This window comes from Diachasma alloeum, unplaced genomic scaffold (assembly GCF_001412515.2).
Source record: "Diachasma alloeum isolate Michigan unplaced genomic scaffold, Dall2.0 Dall_scaffold_00179, whole genome shotgun sequence".
NCBI classification, from domain to species: Eukaryota; Metazoa; Arthropoda; class Insecta; order Hymenoptera; family Braconidae; genus Diachasma; species Diachasma alloeum.
Genome location: NW_021680345.1, coordinates 867,349 through 887,223, shown reverse-complemented (window position 1 = coordinate 887,223; position 19,875 = coordinate 867,349). Strand labels below are relative to the sequence as shown.

The following is a 19,875-nucleotide window of genomic DNA, read 5'->3' as shown; positions in this document are numbered from 1 at the left end:
AAGAACATGTCTTCAAACAATGAGAGACAAACACTATTCAGCACGAAATTAGCTTACTTCGAACAAGATCCTGAGACTCATTAGTTCCATATTATGGTCGATTAGAATGGAAAATTTTCGTTACATACTGCTAACAGATGTGAACATTCAACCAAATAAGTAAAGAGCAAATAAAAAGGCCCATTTTAAAAATTTCCCAGTTTTAGGCATTTATTGACTTAATTTTTTACCAGTTTGACGTGGGAAATTTTCGTTGCGCACTTCGAATAAATGTGGAGTTTTATTTGAATAATGGATGAGTAAATAGAATTTGTAGTGCGGAACTTGCGCAGTTCTAGGCACCTGATAGTTCAAATTTTGGTGCAATAATAACTTCACTAAAACAGTCTCTGTTTAACAACTCTATCTATCTTAAGGTGTATGTTGACAACGGTATCGAACCGAAAAATTCTATCGGTGATCCTGGCTGCACTCAATTCTTCACCATCACGATCCGTGCCGAATCGTAAGATCTTTATTTATGCGTCAAAAAGTCTACCATCATGAGCTGTGCTTAACAACACTATCCACGTACACTCACAGGGAGAAATATTCAGTAAAAATTACGGAGCAATTCACGTAATCCGCAATGGGGAATCGTTTTCCGGCAATTTTTATAGGAATAGAAGAGAAGAAATCTGAAACGTTCAGTGAATTCTCAGATTACCGAACAAAGTATGAAATTGTCATGTAATTTTTCCCGAAGAAGTAAAATCTTACACAAACTTCCCGACTTATTATGCCTCTAAAATAAGAAAATTCTTGAATGTTCAATAATTTTTATGCAGCTGGTGAGTTATTTCTACGTTCCGTTCCGTAAAATTTCTCAATTGTTGGGGAAAAATTACGGAACGACTTGTTGTCCCCGCAGAGGTAAGTCATCAGACGGGTGGTTAATTTTTACGGAACAAATCGTAGAAGTTACGTGGCGATTCGTACAATGTCATTTCCCACTCACACTTTTTATTGAATTTTACTTCGCTCGCGGATTACGTTTCGACACGTAATTTTTCAGTTTTTTTTCTGGTAATTTTTGTTGAATTTTTCTCTCCGTGCTGAAAGAAAAACGAACAAGTTCTCAAACAAGTCTTGTTTGGGCCGACAAAATCGTTTGTTGCAAATAAGCCACAAAATAATTGTTTGGTTCGAATTTGAAAGTATCAGACATGAATAATCGCTCTGCTTTCAACAACAACAAAATATTTGGCTCAAGAGGAGGATCATTTGCACAAAACGGTGCCTTTTTAGGATAAAAAAATCTTTTTCATCACGCTGTGACGAAAAGTGAACTTTTAGGCACGCGGAGCGTGCCTAAAAGTCCAATTTCCGTCACATTGTGATCAAAAATATTGTTCGTAACTCGTGAAAAAATGTTTTTTAGCTCGTGGGATTATATCACTAGCCGAAGGCGAGTTAACCTCCCACTCGCCAAAAAACACTTTTTTGCACTCGTTACGAAATATACTATTATAGAGGGAAGTTTATCAAGAAATAATTTGTCCCTAAGCTACAAGATTGCTGTCACAGCATTATTATTATTTCATTGAAGCATTCATTTTTTGTCTGTGATTACTGAATAGCCGAAACGACAAACTACTATGCCTCGTTTCATATAAAACGAGCATTTGCTGGGCGCAAAATATGTATGAGAGAATCGAATAACGACGAAGTAGTGCTAGAATAGTATATTTCGTAACGAGTGCAAAAAAGTGTTTTTTAGCGAGTGAGAGGTTTATATCACGAGCCGAAGGCGAGTGATATAATCCCACGAGCTAAAAAACATTTTTTCACGAGTTACGAACAATATTTTTCATCACAATGTGGCGGAAATTGGACTTTTAGGCACGCGGAGCGTGCCGAAAAGTTCACTTTCCGTCACAGCGTGATGAAAATTACATTTCTTGCTTGCACAGAGAATACCTTTTTTGAACAGACTAAATCTATTTTTGCACTAAAAATGTTTAATCTCGGCGCACGCTTCCAATGATTGGCACAAAAAAATCCGTCTTTGACAATGTTCAATGAACGATTTATTTAGCACAAGTAAGACTTGTTTGAGAACCCTGCTGTTTTTCTCTCAATGTAGGCACCTAACGGCAACTAATGGCACTCATTATACCAATTCGGAAAGTCAATCAGTACAATTGATAACCAGTAGATGAGTCTATGAAGAGATTTGTTACAGGATATCGGTGAACTCACCCTAGGAGAAATTGCTCGAAATTCTGCGCCATTGAGCCAGACTGCCTTATACCTATAACATTGAATGTCGCGCCCCAACTCATGCCGCGACGTTTTTGCGCCATGAAATTTCTACTAGGGCATTGAGGGATACAGATATTACGATTTAGCCCGGATGTTTCGTATATAAATTGGGAGAGGTGAAGTTCGATCCTGTTGTAATGGCAGAGGAATTCACTGTAGCCATAATCACCGTTCGAATTATTTTACCCTTTTTAAATGGCATATTTGTTAGCCGCGCCGACAACCCATAGGAGCGGTATATGCTTTACATGAGGGCATACCCTCATTTTACAACGCTTAGAAATGAGGTAACTAATTCCGAAATGGTTTTAAAATGTGGATATTTGGGCTAAACATAAATACGAAGAACTTCGGAAGGTTTTTACCAAGCCCGTTTCGTGATCATCATCTTAATTTCTTGGAAATTACATGGGGAAAATGATTTCTGCAAACGAAATAACTGATAGAAATCCCCTAGTCATCTAAAACGGAAATGCATCGGTGGAACTGAAATTTCTTTCATGGGATTTTGCGCACGAAAAATTCAAATTGGCCACGGAAAGAATATAATAGTGTATTTCGACACAGGGCCTGAAAAAACTTTTCTGATGAATATGTGGTTGCAGCCTGAGCCGAAGACGAGGGCTACAATTCTATGAGCTAGAAATAGTATATTTCACGTCGAAAACCGTGGCACTAGGCGCGAACGATATTTTTCTGCACTGCTTTTCACGATTTCTCGTCTGGGAATTGGTATTACATACTTCCCAAACTCGAAAACTTGAAAATCACTACAGAAAAATATTGTTCCTGGGCTGTTGCGATGGGGTTTTTTTACTCGTGTAGTTGGCTACACGCAATCCCCACGCAACAGGCCGGAAACATACTATTTCCGTAGTGACTTTCACTTTTCCCAGTTCGGAGAAGGGTCAATACCAATCCTCGGACTGGAAAAAGTGAAGGCCAGTACGGAAATTTTTTTTTCGTGTCACGGGACATGAAAAATCCCATTTTCGTCGCGCTGCGCGCCACGAAATTGGCGTTTTTCAGGTCCCTGGACACGAAAATTAATATACACACCTCGCCATGGAAAACATATCACCCTGCCCCACGTGCAAGATTGTCTTCCGAGCCGAAGGCGAGGATGGCAAGCACGTGGGGGAGGGTGATCTGTTTTCCAAGGCTCGGGCATGTAATATACTATTTCGTGTCACGGGACCTAAAATAGGATATTTCGTTACGACTGCGGAAAAGGGTTTTTTGGCTCGTGGGAGGTTTATAGCACGAGCCGAAGGCAAGTGATATAATACCACGAGCTAAAAAACACTTTTTTCACGAGTTACGAACAATATTTTTCATCACAATGTGGCGGAAATTGGACTTTTAGGCACGCGGAGCGTGCCGAAAAGTTCACTTTTCGTCACAGCGTGATGAAATAGTATATTTCGTAACGAGTGCAAAAAAGTGTTTTTTGGCGAGTGGGAGGTTTATATCACGAGCCGAAGGCGAGTGATATAATCTCACGAGCTAAAAACCATTTTTTCACGAGTTACGACCAATATTTTTCATCACAATGTGGCGGAAATTGGACTTTTAGGCACGCGGAGCGTGTCGAAAAGTTCACTTTTCGTCACAGCGTGATGAAAATTAATATACACACCTCTCACACACGTGCTTGCCATCCTCGCCTTCGGCTCGGAAAGCAATCTTGCACGTGGGGGACGGTGATGTGTTTTCCAAGGCTCAATCATATAATGTACTATTTCGACATTGTTGCTACGTCCACCTCGTGCCGGAAAGTGCCTTTTCGGTTACTTGTAAAAATAAGAGACAGTTCAGCCACTCGCTAAACGTAATATCACTGTCAAAAAATATTGATCGACACATGTGAGACGGGAATTACGTCTCACTCATATCGAAATATACTGTTTCGGCCTAATGACGAACTACGACGAACTATGGCGATACTATTTAGGCCGTATGGCGAATAATATTTTTTGTCACAACGACCGTAGGCTGCGATTTATGGACGCATAGCATCCGGAATGACAAAAAATTATTTGTTACTATGGAAACATAGTAATCGAGAATTACCACATCCAACATTTACTGTTGAACATAGCACACATTGCAAGTTGGTATAGTAGAATGTCGTAGAATAAAAACAAAATTTAATTTGGCACGAGTAAAAATTCGGTTAAGATAAATCAAATTTTAAAGTTGTTCGGTATAATCTTCGATTACTATGTTCACATTGTAATTTTTAATTTTGTATTCTCTCCGTATCATCAGTAATTAGAGGAGGATGGTAATTGTTCGAACCACTCATCTTTTGCTTTGACTAATTAATCACGGACTAAAACTAAAAACGACGGAGAAATTACAAATGAAAGCAACAAATTTGTCAGTAATGAGAAAAGTTGGAAAATGGCCAAATATGATTTAGGAGACGATAAAAATGGAAACAAAATAAGAGCCTCAACTTCATAAATGTGGAAATAGAGAAAAGAATTGAAAATCCCCTACGAAAAAATTGTAAATTCATTGATTACAAAGGAAAAAATAAAGACTGGGAAGCAAAGCGCAGTTTAATGTAGGTAATCAGGAGAATATGGACCATATATCTACAATTACAAGTGGCTAAGAGGAGGAACAGGAGAGCGAAGTCGGGGGATACGGTCGAAATCATGCGGTGCCCCCCTTCCCCTCGACGTTGCTCTGCCGTTCCTCCTCTTAACCATTTGTAGTTGTAGAGATATGGTCCATATTCTCCTGACTCTCCTAGTTTTCCAGTATTCCATTGAGTTTTAGTCCGCAGTTTCAATTTTTTACTTTTGGATCAGTTAATTACAACTTTTTCCTCGAGGGTTTTTAATTTCTATTTTTGCTTCCGAATGGTGGCATTGTAATCGTTCAAATTTAAATTTTGGATTTTTTGTGTGATATCGACCCATTATGATCCAAAAATTCCAGAAATGCAATTTTTAGACCGTGTCCGTACGTATGTGTGTGGTAAAGTTTTTCTTCAAGTGTTCTCTAATGAATGGATGTTATTGAATCTTTTTGTTTTCAAATGTAGGTATTATTGCGCCCTATCGATAGCCATTAATTAAAATTCAATCGGTTGTCTCACAATAACTAAAAAGAAATGTTCTAAACTGATTGAATGATATCTTAAAAAATTTGTTTGGATGCCCCTGTGACGGAGATGGAAGACGAAGGCGATAGCAATAATCGTTATTTTGACTTATTCGAAAATTTTCAAAAATTTTGTATTTTTTGAAAATCGGAATTCCGGAGATATCATAGAAAATCATGTTTCAAATGAATTCAATCATCGCTTAAAATGTTTGTTTTAATGCCATTAAGTCGAAGTTAAAAGATGATTACGATAGCTATATTGGTTGATTTGATTTTTATGATGATTGTTGAAAATTCTCAATTTTTCATGAATTTCCCTGAAAGTGAGCTTTCTGATGGTTTCTTCAAATGTGATGTTTCAAATTCATTCAAGTATATGTAAATAGAATTTTTCTATTAACATTTTATCAAAGGGCTGAGGCGAGAGATAGAACTGTAAAAAAGACAATCGGTTGGATAGAAAAAAAGGGATAATAAGAATAATGATGCTGATAACATTTCAAATTAGCTAAAAATCTGACGAAATTAGGTAAAAGAAAATCTTGTTCAATTTCATAACACGAAATAAACAATGAATTATACATGATAGACGGGAATGATGTGCAAAATAACCATTTGAACGCATATTGCTAATTTATTAGCAAAAATAACTATACTGTATACAACACAAGAGAAATTTTTCAGTTGTTTTTTTTTTGGTTCGGTAGACCGGAGATTTATCTTCAATTGAGCCGTTATTGTACCAAGTGGAAATTTTTCATGAAGTGCCAAAAAAAGGAAGAAGGAATTAATGGTTCGAAAAAATTGGGAAATAGCAGTGCCACTTCGAAAAATTGTAATACAAACTTACCTTGAGTAACTCACGGAAGTACGGACTGCAGGCAGAGAGTACAACCCGATGTGCTTTGAGGCTCTTGCCATCACAGGCAAGTGTAACGTCCACAAAGTCCTCATCGTCACGTAGATTTTCGAATGCAGACGTTATACTGCTCTGGTAATTGTTCCATCGCAGACAAAAATGTTGCGTATCTACCATCGTTATGTCTATTCACCTGTAATGAAGAAAAAGAAAATTCTTCACTCAACTGTGTAAATAATTACTTCAAACTACGTTTTTATGTTCTTATTTGAGCATCAATAAACCAAAGTGATTTACGTTGGAGACCATAAAAATTTGCAATTCACTGCTGGAAGTTCTTCAGGGGTGGCCAATGCCAAAAAAATTCAGTACGCATTCTTTTAGTTGAGAAAAAAAACTATCATTTCTTTTTCGGTGTTGAGAAAAAAAAAGTGAAACGAGTGAAATAAAAAATTAGGTCGTCATTCTGGCGCCGAGCCAGAAAATACGATTAAATGGCCGGTTACTTATAGAACTGCAAGTACAAAATGTCTACTGATAACTACTATCTCCGGCGAAAATGATAAAAAAAATCTGGAAACAAATTCACCCAGCTCGTTAGTTTCATCTCTCTCCCTCCATTTTTTTGCATTTTTTGTCAATTTTTTAGCGCAGATACCTTTCATCTATTTACCGATGACACCTCGACTTTCATTTCGTTTTTTACTGCTTATGAATTGGTGACGATAAATTTCCGTTATCAGAGATATTGCTCGCACATACTATCATGATTTCGGACAAATGAATTTCGCGAAATGACTTCACGCATTGGAAAAAAACAAAAAAACACCACAATTGCGGAATTACTGCCGAACAAATAGGGACAAAACACAACGAGATTAGAACAAAATTTGTAGAAATACGGCGCAAAAGATTGAGTTGTTCCTGCGTTAAAAAACGCGTGCGTTTATTTAATCGGGTTTTATGCCAGCGTCTGACCTTTAAATTTACGACCAGACCCAAATGCCCATGTGTAACATGAAGCTGCCAAACAATTGGGTCCATTATTCCCCTTAACCTCTAAAAAACTACACCAACCACGAACGTCAAGAACTCCAAAAACATGAAAAATTACAACAATTCATAAAAGACCTGGAAATACCTCATGCACATTGGGATTATTACGTAAATAATCTAAGAAGGCACTTTCACTGCACTCCGATACGAATGTCAATTGACACGTGTTGATCAACCGACCTCGACAACTGAATGAATCCTCGAAAATGTCCCGGATCAATCACTCATGACGTACCATCTGCGCGCCAAAGCAGTTTGTAAAAAAAACTGACAACTGAAATCGACGTGTTTCTCTATCAATGAAAAATCCACCTCAACCTTCTCCGTCTAATCGTCTCTACATCTAATGTCATTGAACTCCAAAGGACGAAAATATGAAAAACGATTAAATTTTAAACCAATAGAACTTGAATCAAGTATTCACACCGACGTCGTCAATTGTCTGTAGCACATGAGTAAATACACGATGTTTCAATAGTTCATTAAACTTTGTCCGCGTGTACCGGCTAGACTACATGCCAATCTCACACACCGAATTGATCCGCTGATCCACACTAACGTGACAATGTCAAACACAGAAATCAACACAAGATGATCCGCGCACGTACGTTCAAAATAATCTCAAACTCGTCTGCCTTCATTAATGAATAAATTTACTCATAGACTAGAAAATACGTTTCAATCCCCTCAGCCACTGTTCGCATATCATTAGTAAACGTGTTGTATGCGTGCCAAAGCAAGGAGTCTGTGTTATCCTACTTGCTCGACCACCCATGCCTCACCCGTCACGCCGGAGGAACTAACCCCCGTAAAACGTCACGGCCGAAACTGCCGGTTTATTCCCTCCCCTCTCTTTTTTCCCTCATCCGAGTGGTGTGTGTACATGTGGCCCATCTTTCTCTCTCGCCGTTGATCCCCCGGAACCACACGAAAATGCACGAAATCGCTCGACGTACCGCCCCAACACCCGAAAGATAGAAAATGACCGGAGAAAGAGAGGGAGCAAACTTTTGAGAAAAAAAAGTCAAAGGAAAATGATTGAGCGAGGGAATGGCTCGAGGGCTGTGTTTGCTCGTGTTTATGCGAATGTGTGTTCCTGTGTCTATGTGTATGTGAGAGAGAGAGAGACATATATTTAAAAAAATATGGATGAGAAAAGAAATGAGTGAACTCACTCGTCGACGCGTGTAAGAGCCACGCGGTCGGCGCAAAGTCGTCGGTAGTGAGTCGACGTTACTAGCGACAGGACGAGGTACCGTCGTCGAGTGCCACGAGACTCCCGACGAAGGAGCGGATGAAAACAACGGGGTTGGCGCTACTGCGCCCCGTAGAGCTAACGAATACGGTTGAATATTCTCGCTCTCCCTCGCTCTGGGAGTTTCATTGAAACGTTTGACTCTGTTTTTACCTCTGCACAACACCTGACGGATTCACGTGCTCCGACACCACGCTCTCATCCCCCCATTGCGACTGGACATTTTTAATCCCTTTTTTGCTCGAGATATTCAACGATTCAACGATTTCAGAGAGGAGTTCTAGTGTCTCGTTTCACGAACGTTCGACGACTAGAACTAGATTCGCACCGGGCGCGAGGGCAACGGTGGGCTCTCTTACTCCGCAGGGTTAGCCGGGATTGACGGAATAGAGGGAGATGGAGACACGAGAGGAAAAACGAATGCCGGAAAAAGACGAATATAAAGATGTAGGAGAGAGGAGAGAGAATATTATCTCGAGCGTGACGATATACCTAACGATGAATCGAGCGCCGGAGATTCTGCGGGTTCAAGTTGATTCTGTTCTGTGCAGAGTAGCCCGACGTTTTTGTACTAACACACAGGGGTCCACCGTGCGTTATTTCTTCATCGGCGCATGAGACATCTGTCGTAATAAGTTTGGACTAAAAAATAGTGCGTACGCAGAGTGAGAACGAATGTAAGAAGAGTGAAGAAAAAAAGAACGAAGAAAGTATGAATTGTCGAGGTAGCGAATGGGGGGGGAGGAGGGTCGCGGCAAGACGCAGAGGGGGATACGTATCTCCGAGGGAAGTGAGGCCGCAAGAGACACTCCGGGTGGGGATAGAAATCTAGCATCGCGCGCTTCGCCCCACCCGTAATACACACCGTGCAAAAAAAAGCGAGATGAAAATGCGCAAAGCTCTAACGACGGTCCAATTAAAAATAGAATTTCAGAATTTTTGAATAGCCCGAGACGTACAAAAGCCGACGCATTTGCAATTAAATCAGCCTAATTCTCTTCACCCCGTGATTCCTTCACTGTCGCCATGTTTTTTTTATTCAAATAATGTCTTTTGGTATTGTTTGTAATCCATCAAGCGACCATTTTCCTCGATTCCTTTCACATACGAATGTCTCTTCTATCCCTTTTCTCTCCGCACCACCTCGCTTCCCACCCCCTTTTATTTTTCTCTCGCTTCTCGTCGTTCTGCCATCGTGACCCCACTCGATTCACCCCCTCAAAAAATCATTACGCCCGTTCCACGGGCTGCGCATGAACGCGGTTTTAATTCGCTACTAGAAAAGTAAAATACAAGCGCCGCGCCGAGCAGGAGAAAGTTTCGGCACCAGTGGGGAACAGAGAGAGGTGAATTGCTTGGCAAAGAGGTGAAAAGGAACGAGGGAAAGGGGTTGGCGGGAGGGAGGGAGGGGAGGGACGGGGCACTGGAGTTTTTGAGGGGAGGGAATAAGGGCAAATAGAGGGAAAAAAAGATGATGAAGGCAAGCAGTGCGGAGGAGGGATGGCGGCCGAGAGAACGTCTCAGGCGATTGGATACATTCTTCTTTCTTTTCGTCATCCGCTTATAACTTTCCCTCCTACTTCGTTTCGTCTTCCATTGTAATATTTATTGATTGGGTACATCGAAAGCAAGGTGAAATACACGTACTCGTATTCCCGAGATTTTTTTTCACTTTATTCTTGTCATCCACACGGCAGGAGGAAAAAAGAAATTCAACACTGTATCGGGCAGAACGTACGTTTGCGTTTTTTCACGGTATTCCGCTCGACTATTTCCATCGATTTTTCCACAATCACTGTTTTCGGACGGCGAGAACCTTGACCGTGAATGATATAAATCGTGACCTTGGGCTCGTAGGTGTTTACGTATTTATTAAGAAGTGGTTTGTCTTTGTTGAATGCATTCAATTAGAATGTTCTCTATGTCGTCGCTGAGACGTCCGGTGAGTCAACCACGCGCGCGCGAATTGGCCTTGAGATCACATGAAACGAGAATGTTGCACATAGGAGACGACGATGAGACGCGGGGGCCTGTCTCGGAGGTTGTAAACTGTTTTCTCGCCTAGGGGGACATGTGGGACCTTTTTTTTTAGTCGTGCTTTTCGATTGATGAGTCAAACGCGAGAGAAAAAGTGGAAGTGTCAGTTTCAATTTGAATACAGTTGTTTTACCAGGTATTTTTTTATTTTCAGCTTTCATCGTTGAATGATTCCCCGCAATTAATGGTGTCTTTCTTCTCTCTGATTTTTCCGTTTAAACTTTTCGATTTCTGACTCTTTCGCAATTCATTTTTCCGACTGTGTTTTCTCTCATTTATCATTCTTGCGGTGGATAAATTGCGGGCTTAAGAGACGTCTAGGTGCGGATAGAGATCCCCTTTGTATTTAAACTAGCGGACGGCGCTTGATGTGGAGCAGTGGCGGGCGTCGCACCTCCGAGTTCAAGGCTAACCACCACCCAGCAGAGGAACTGTGTCGGGGATTTTCTGGCTGCGCGCCGTGAATCACTCTCGCACCTGTATACAAACGTTACGGGACTCATTCACGTTGTATAGAGGCGAATAAAGAGCCTCTGAAGGGCACAGTTATGTTTCAATGTTTTTCTTCCCATTTTTTTCGAAAAAGCTTTGTCATTACGAATCAAGGACAACTTTTCCACCTTGAATTGAAGTTATGCCTGAGCATGTTCCATCATTTCAGATGCTCGACCACCTCCACCAAAACACCCCAACCTAACACCAGACCCATGTTTATCATTTCAGCATTTAGCGTAAAAACAAGAAAAACGAGGCTTGAAAAAATTGCAGAAAACCCATGAGAATCTGTTAAACCCGAGTTGATGGCCTCGAATCATCAATCATTCATTTGCCAGTGATTCCACCCCCCAAAAAGAAATAATAAAACTCCATTACGCCCCCTGAGGATCCCATCAACCGCAAAGTAATATTAACGACCGCAAAAATCCAAAAATTTTGGTGTTTTTCACATCGTGCCTGGTACGTGTACGGTAAGTGAAGTGAGTGAATAATTTTGCCCTCTCATTTTTTTCCCTATCGTGAACCCCACAACTCATTAGCCCAGCACACCTGCCCAACGAGCCTCCACAGATTCCCTCGTCTTCAGGGTTCTCCACTGCAAAACCGAATTTATACCATAAATAAAAAAAAAGTGCAAAACTGAGAAGCCGAAAATGCACTCTGCACACGCAATTTTTGTACGATAGAGGCTCGCACACGATTTAGGAAAGGAAGAAGGCGGGTTAGCGAAGTGAATACGATGAAGAGTGAGGGTTTTTTTTAGGAAATGGAGGGGAAGTGAAGTAAGCGGCAACTATGCGACTGACGTTGCACTGATGCCAGTGGCCCCTTCGGCCACATACACACGCGTTAACCCTCACCCCTCCGCCCCCCCTTCTCCTCTCGCCGATACTTCCTTACATTCCCTCCTCCACCCGCCCACCCAAAACCCATCTCACTCGGTTTTACTTGGCTCTCATTGCCTTCTTTTTCTGGCACACGCGCCCCCTTCTTTTCTGCTAGCATTCGAAAACATTTGGCGGTCATTGAACCCCTACCGTTCACGGTCCCCGGGTTCTCTTCTAAACCCACCAAACAGCCCAACAACAACCAACTATTCTCCTCGTTGAGTATAAAGTGCATTAAACGATGTGGTATAAAAAAAAAGAAGTACAGGTTTGGTTTTATGTGCTGGAACAAAATTCTCGGACTGAAGTAATGAGGATTGTGATTGTAAGGGGTAATTACTTTCTTGGTGATGAAAAAATAGTCTTGGGGATTTCACTTTTGATAAAAAGTGCTTCACTTCACGCTTCACGCTTCACTTTTTATGAAAAATGATTGCTTCAGAGAGGGGCAAATCAATCAAATCAATTTGGATTTTTTTGGTAATTCGGGAGGAGCTTTTCTACAATCTGACAAAATCACAACAAAAATCGTCTTTTGAAATCTTATTCTGAAAGTATTGAGTACATAAACAACTTCATATTCGATAGGAAATACAAAAACTATCTGAAACTTTTCACCCCTTTTCTGTACATTGATTTGTCAGTTCTGGAATTACACTGCTAGAAATTTTGTGAAATTCAATCGGATTTAGGGAAGAAAATGGTTATGAAATTTCAAGTTTTAAGTAAAATTCACGGAAATCCATGAGTTTTCAGTGAGAGTGAGATGAAAATTTCACAACTTGATTGATTTTTCAGTGGAAAATGAATATTCAGAAAAAAAATAATATGAATTTTCATTTTTTCCCTGTATTTTTCTGATTTTTCTGAATTTTCACCGAATAATTGAACTAAAAATCAAGTATTTTATTGATTTTCAGATCATTTGAATACAAAATAAATGGAATATTTCATTTTTCAATGATACGATTTACTGAAATTTCGGTGGAGCTGGAACACGATAAAAATTTCCGTAATTCACGGAATTTCATGAGTTTTTAATGGGAGTGAGATGGAAATTTCACAAGTTGATTGATTTTTCAGTGGAACATGAATATTCATAAACAAAATGACATGAATTTTCAATTTTTCCCCGTATTTTCCTGATGTTTCTAAATTTTCGCAGAATAATTGAACTGAAAAATCAAGTATTTTATTGATTTTTAGATCATGTCAACAGAAAATCAAGGGAATATTTCATTTCTCAATTACAAGATTCCCTGAAATTTCGGTGGAACTTGAACACGATTAAAATTTCCGGAAGTTGCTCGGAAAATTCACCCGAAAATTTGTAACCAGTATATCTCAAAAACTAGTAATTTCTGAAGAAAAATGTCAAAAAAACATTTTTGTTGCTGAGAAAATTACTTATGCAAAATTTATTCTGACATTCCTCTCTAAAATCACTTTTTCGCATGATAAGTGCTAAAGTTTAACTTGGCTTATTCGTCTGATCAAGTCTCACCACTCGAATCTGCAAATTCAAAATCTCCAGAAAAAATAGCTCAGGAATTTGAAAATGCATGTGTCACATGGGATATTTTGAACGTAACCTAACCCTCCAATAATCCTCCATTTTCATAAACTTCTGGATTATATCCCGTGAATAATGCTAGATAAAGTTACACCAATTTTTTACGCGAATTTTTTCCCTGTCCGTGATGATTCTGTTAGTCTCGTGATGTGACGCAGAAAGGTTCTGACCCCTGGACCTTATTTCTAAGAAGTAAAGGGACAGTGAGAATTCTTCCTGACGAATGGAGCAGCCGATGTGAGTAGTGTATGATTTTCCGAGCGGGAAAACACAAGTAGATAAAACGGCGTGTGGTCAGACGCGGTAAAACCTCTCACTTTGTGCTGAGTTCGTTCCGTCGGAGTCCTCCAGGATTTTGATGAGGCTAAATTGTGGAATAATAGACTTAGGAGGAAGAATATTTCCAGAACGAATAGTTTTTCCACAACTGCAATCGATTTGATGGAAGTTATTCACTAGATTGATGAGAATTTCAGGTATTTTCGATTCATTTTCACCTGACCGACATTCGTGAGGAAGACATTCAAATCAATTATCCTCTTCCGATGGAAATATACATTTGCAGTTCAGTATTCGTCGGTCTAAATATAAGAATAATGAAAATGGGTCAGCTCAGAGCTGTATTTTTAATTGCAACTGCAGTGTGCAGACAAACTGAAACAGAGAGGGTGAGAGAGATGGGCGTCGTATTTGGTTGCGTCATGGGGGACTGACTCAAGTACATGGGGCTCTGTGCATTTATCTCTCATTTTTTTTTCGCCTTCATGCGAATCGCAAATTTACGTCGGGCTTCAGTCTCTCAGCGAGTGTTATTTTTTCGGTGGGTTCGTGTTGGGCTTTTTTTTCTACCGCGGATAGATATACGATCACTAACGTGTCTGGGCACGTCTCGAAGGAACAAAGAGCGATTGAAATGAGCCATACGCTAGTCTCTGTAAACAAACTGACGAAAATGTAATTATCAGAATTAATTCTTCATTCATTCCTTCCTTTTTTCAATCACTCACGGGTTTCTTAATTGAAAATAAACTCAGGGATTCCAGGAACGATCAAGAAGTTGAACAAATGTTCATGAAGTTTTTGAGAAGTGGAAAGACCGAATAAAACTTCAAACAAAAAAACCGAAACTTTTTCATTTGAATTTAGAAATTTTATTTGAATTTTTTTTCTGTTTGTCTGAGTCAGACATCAAGTATAAGCTGAACAATTAAATTGATTGAGACTTGAAAGAAATAAATATGCGTCGTTCTGTGAAGAGTGACGCGAGAAGGGTGGTAGAGGGGGGAGGGGGGATTGGAATCCAAACACAACTACCACAGGTCGCCCGTATGTCTCGCCTCACCCTTTCATTTCCCCCTCTATCCCTCCTTTTTCCCTCGTCTTCTTTCCCCAGCGCCTTGACCCCATGCGTACAGTAAGTCCTTTCTGACGCTTGGGTTATGCCTGTCTTCCGGAGAATTCGGAAGTGCCTGAAATTGCCCAATTCAACCGCAACATTTCCCGTAATTCGCTTAAGTGAAAATAAATTCTCAATCGCTCTCTCTTTCTTCCTCTGCCGTTTTTTTTTCACTTTTTGGTATGCGACTTAATCTGTTTGATTGATCAATCGATTTCAATGGCCATCGATGCGATTACCAAGGCCAATTTTCCACACATTTTATGTCACTGTCTCTTTTTATTAGGTGATACCTTTTATTTTTCTGTTTCATTGCGAAGCGCAACTAAACGGGAAGCACATTGGATTTTGAACCAACAAACGTCAATTAAATTATTCGCAGTATGCTATGTATGTCCCGGGGTTTTAAATACATATTCACCGGGTTGAGAATCTAATTTCAAGAGATAACACTCAGTCAAGCGTAATCTAGTTACTAAGGCCTTCTAATCTAATCAACGATTCGTATTTCATATATTTAATTTCAACATTTTTTTTTATACTTCTCGTTTGAAATTAGCAAGGCATTTCAAGACACTACTCAACAGTGTGAATTCGTCGTTGGTTAATATTTAAGAACAAAACGTTTGGCCCAATCTTCGGGTTTCATCGACGAATAAAAAATTGATTAATTTTTTCATGACGCTGATTCATTCTCTATTCAGGATCTTTTCTCGAATATACCATCGCCTTTCTTCTTAATTTGACTCATACGTCACGCGTCTCAAAATCCTCAATCTACACCACTAAATTACCAATGTGATTCCGGCAAACTTAAATAAACGTCGGCGAAGGAATATCATTTTTTTTATCTATATCAAATTGCAGTCGAGTAGGAATATTTTTCCACAGCACTTGGGACGACAGAATTACGTAAATGTAAAGTGTCAATATAGATCGGCAGTGAGCATATGTAAATTCATTTTGGAGTGACAGAAAAAATATATGAAATTGTAAATAATGCCAGGTGAAATTCCATTTCACCTGGCAACAGTCAAAATCAACAGTCTCGAAGAACCTTCATTATGTTTCGCGATTTGACTGATCCTTCGCCATTCAATTTCAACATTCTGCTCAAGGACAACGTTCCATACACCACTGGCTATTTTCCCCCCTCACCCACACCTTCCTCACCATGTACACAGAATAAAGACATACAACGAAATAGCATCTCTCCTTCGTCTCGCAAGCATCGTGGAAAAGAAAAAACTAATAAATTCTATTTTTAATTTCACCACGCATAAATTCGCCTGGCACAAATCTCTATTTATACTCCCTTGCGTTTATTTCTTTCTCCTCTTTCCTTTTTCCCCCCACGAGAGATTCTCTCATTGCAGTATTCGAGGTGTGCGCGCGTGCTCTGCCCCGTTGAAAACGTAGGTGAAATGAACCGATGAGTAGATCCAGCAGGAAAAAAAAGCCAAGAGAGAAAGAGGGACCTCGATTGCAGGCAGATAATCGCCCGGGTTTATTTGTACAAGCGCTTGAGTCTACGACAGTAAAAGCGATAGTAGACTCTCGATCTCGTAGCCTCTATCCGATTTAAAGATAAATTCAACTCTTTCTGTTTACTTTTTTTAATCCTCTTTGTCTTTCAAAAATTTGAGTCGTGACCTACGACTGAATTTCATCACCTCGTTCCGTTCGTCTCTGGCCTTCGTAAAAATAAAATTTCTATCTAGCGCGCAAAAACCAAGGGGAAAAAAACAGTAAATAATATTAAATCAGAGTATTCTGATCCAAGTATATTTAAAATTCCCCAACATCTCCACAATCCTCGCAGAATAGACAATAAAAATACCTGAATAGATTTCGCGACAAAGGAACCGCAATTCTGCCACGAAATATTTCGAATGAAAAAACTTGTGGTTACGTCATCGCCTAGCCAGTTCAATGTTATGCCTACTCTGGGTCCCGGTATTATCCTCGTCTAGCGATCGTCTAGCCGGCGTCCCTCCCATAGAAACCCGTACACACTACTAACACAAATAATCACGTTTTCACACGAGCGCGCAACAGACCGAATAGAGAAGGTCATACGAGTACAAGCCGCAGGACGGGCCTGTTACAGACGGACCGAGAGAAAGACCTACAACCTCTTTTCTTTCACTCCAAATGATTTTATTTCTCTGCAAGGCTATCCCCGCGGACTCCATGGACCAGCAAAACGCTAACTCATTGCACATATGCGAGTGTTCCGAGTGTCGACAAAACGCGCGGGAACTTCTCGGCTGCATATGCATGCACATATAACGGGAATACGTACATGGATATATCCGTAACGAGAATTACTGCAGGGATAAAACTAAAACCACGCACACTCGCAGGATATCTCATGAAAACCGTGCCTGCCCCACTCGCAATGGGACAACGAAACGGCCTGAAGGCCATCATCCGGTGGGCTACGTTACACAGCTGCGAGACGTACCTTGAAATATCCAGGCGCAAAGTGATGTCTTGTGGGGGGGCTCCTACGATGTCCTTGCTCGTTCTCTTTGATAAATACTTGGATGATATAAATGACGAAGCGGATGACTCTTGCCTCCTCTTCACTGTTGAATTCAATCAAATCACTTGATTTCTCCGTTTCTTTATCTATATTATCGTTACAAAATGACTTTTAACACTCGTGCCCTCTGCGTCCATTGCAATGAGAGAGTTTCACGTGCCAGCAGATCGAATATCCTTAAATATCAATCGGGAAGCACCTTGGAAACACTTGGCACGAATTATCAAATAATAATAACAGTAATAATGAACGAGGGTTAATTGATTAGGTCAATTTCTGCGTGTTTATTGACAATTCAGGATTTATTCTAGTCTCAATGTAATGTTCACCCACTGACTCTAGGGACAACACCAGCCGTCACACACCAAATATCCGAACAGAATAAAAAACTCGAAAAAATGGGAAATAAAATTTTTATCTCATCTCTCGTGAAATCAAAATTTCCAGTTTCGGATAAAAAAATCACACAAATATCTCAGTTTAATATTTCTCAAACGGCGGTGGATTAGAATTGATTTATCACTTGTTAGGGGGACGATGTTAGAATAGTACCTGGTGCGAGGTACCAAGGCAGAAGTCACCAGGAGCCTTTTCGGACACCAGGGAGGACTACCTAGTCGTAGAGTGATTGGGAACGCGACTGGCCAAAGCACTTGATTCGCGCGCGGTTCGGTTTGCTGCGCCTCTCCCATGCACTTCTTTCTTTCTTCTTTTTTTTCGTATGTATGCTTCTCTCTTTTTTTTCGGGGCCACACTGTGTGTGCGTATTATATATTTGTGTAACTTATGTACATGTATTATAAACGGGTGTTGGTAACCGAAAAAACAAAAAAAGAGAGTCGAAGCGAGTAGAGAGAGGAGTGCGTGTGCGATAGGCTGTGTGCGCCGGGTAGGCGAGGTATAGTTACCGAAATGTTAACCTCGTGGAACCACTTTTTATTGAGTGTCGCAAAATTCATAGGAACCAGCGTTGGGCGAGCGAGAAGGAAAGAATGATAAAACTGTTTGGGGGGATAGGGTGAAGAGTAAAAAGAGAGAAAATTGAGGGGCGTTAGGGGGAGGGAGAGAGTGCGGAGGGAAGAGTGTAGCGAGCGAGCAAACGGTGTAGTGGAATCAAAAAAGGAGGGAGGACTAGGCTTCGTACGGGGCTTAAGGGGCGGTTATCCCCACCACTGGGTAGCCAACAAAATTCAAGTAGTAACATGGTCCGTGCTGAAAACCCCTCTGGTCCTCGCCAATTCTTCAATCCCCACTACAAAACTTTTTCGCTCTCCCTGACTACATACACATCGCTCGCGCTTTCCCCTCGCGCTTCACCACACCGCAGCCTTTTTATCCCCCCCACTAAGCTCAACCCCGCCGACTCCTTCTCACTGTCACTGTGTCCGCTATTTTTGAGTGTGTGAGTTTTCGGTGTGCTTTGCCGCCCTCTCCGCACCCCTCAGGTCTATCAGTGGTTTTTTCTCACTTGCACACGGTGTGCCTCTTCCTCGAATTTTTTTTCCCTTCTTTTTTTTATAGTACGGATGGTTTCATTGGTTTTGAGATGGACGCTTTGAGGGAGAGGAGAGAACCGCCCGCACACCTTCATGGTATTTAGCTTGGGCATAGCTGAAGTTATGTACAGTTAGAGGGGGGATTGGGCGGAGGGGAGTCTTGGGATACTCTGATATGGGCAATCAAGAAATTGCTCGGAGGACTTGTGTAGTTTATTGTATTCGATTTTGAAGATGGAAACTGTAGCAGCTTTTGAGTTTTGCTTCCGAATGGAAGTATTGTAATGTTTTAAATTTAAGGTTTGGATTTTTTGTTATGGCGACCCATTATGATTCAAAAAGTCCGAAAATGGAATTTTTAGATCGTGTCCGTACGGATGTGTGTGGCAATGTTTTTCTTCAATTGATCGCTAATGAATGGATGGAATTGAATCTTTTTTTTTCGAATGTAACTATTATCGAACCCGATCGATCACCATTAATTAAAATTTAATTCATCCATTAGTTTCTTTAATTTGTGAATTTTTTCCGAAATCGGTTGTCCCACGATAACTAAAAAAAATGTTCTGAATTAATTGAATGATGGCTTAACAAATTTGTTCGGATGGCCCATTGACCGAGTTCGAAGATGAAAGCGATAGCAATAATCGTTATTTTGATTTATTTAAAAATTTTCAAAAATTTTGTATTCATTGAGAATCAGAATTCCAGGGATATTTTTGAATATCAGGCTTCAAATGAATTCAATCACAGCGTAAAATGTTTGTTTTCATGCCATTAAGTCGAAGTTAAAAGATGATTACGATAGCTATATTGGTTGATTTGATTTTTATGATGATTGTTGAA

The 19,875-nt window shown here is 40.3% G+C and overlaps 1 protein-coding gene across 8 annotated transcripts in view; it reads right to left on the bottom strand.

The window, feature by feature from the left end:
• The window catches only part of LOC107043230 (broad-complex core protein), a 40,605-nt gene extending 22,448 nt beyond the window's left edge, over nucleotides 1-18,157 (bottom strand). For 6 of the 8 annotated variants that reach the window (XM_029126290.1, XM_015264665.1, XM_015264674.1 and 3 more), the window contains exons 1-2: nucleotides 8,515-8,597; nucleotides 6,275-6,476 (exon numbers count right to left, since the gene is read on the bottom strand). In XM_029126290.1, coding sequence (XP_028982123.1) covers nucleotides 6,275-6,460 — 186 coding nt within the window. In that variant the 5' untranslated portion in view covers nucleotides 6,461-6,476; nucleotides 8,515-8,597. Of the gene's footprint in view, nucleotides 1-6,274; nucleotides 6,477-7,424; nucleotides 7,493-8,514; nucleotides 8,598-17,452 lie in introns of those variants that run through there. The other 2 variants (XM_015264640.1, XM_015264631.1) reach the window with 2 other exon arrangements.
• Between the last annotated feature and the right edge of the window lie 1,718 nt (nucleotides 18,158-19,875).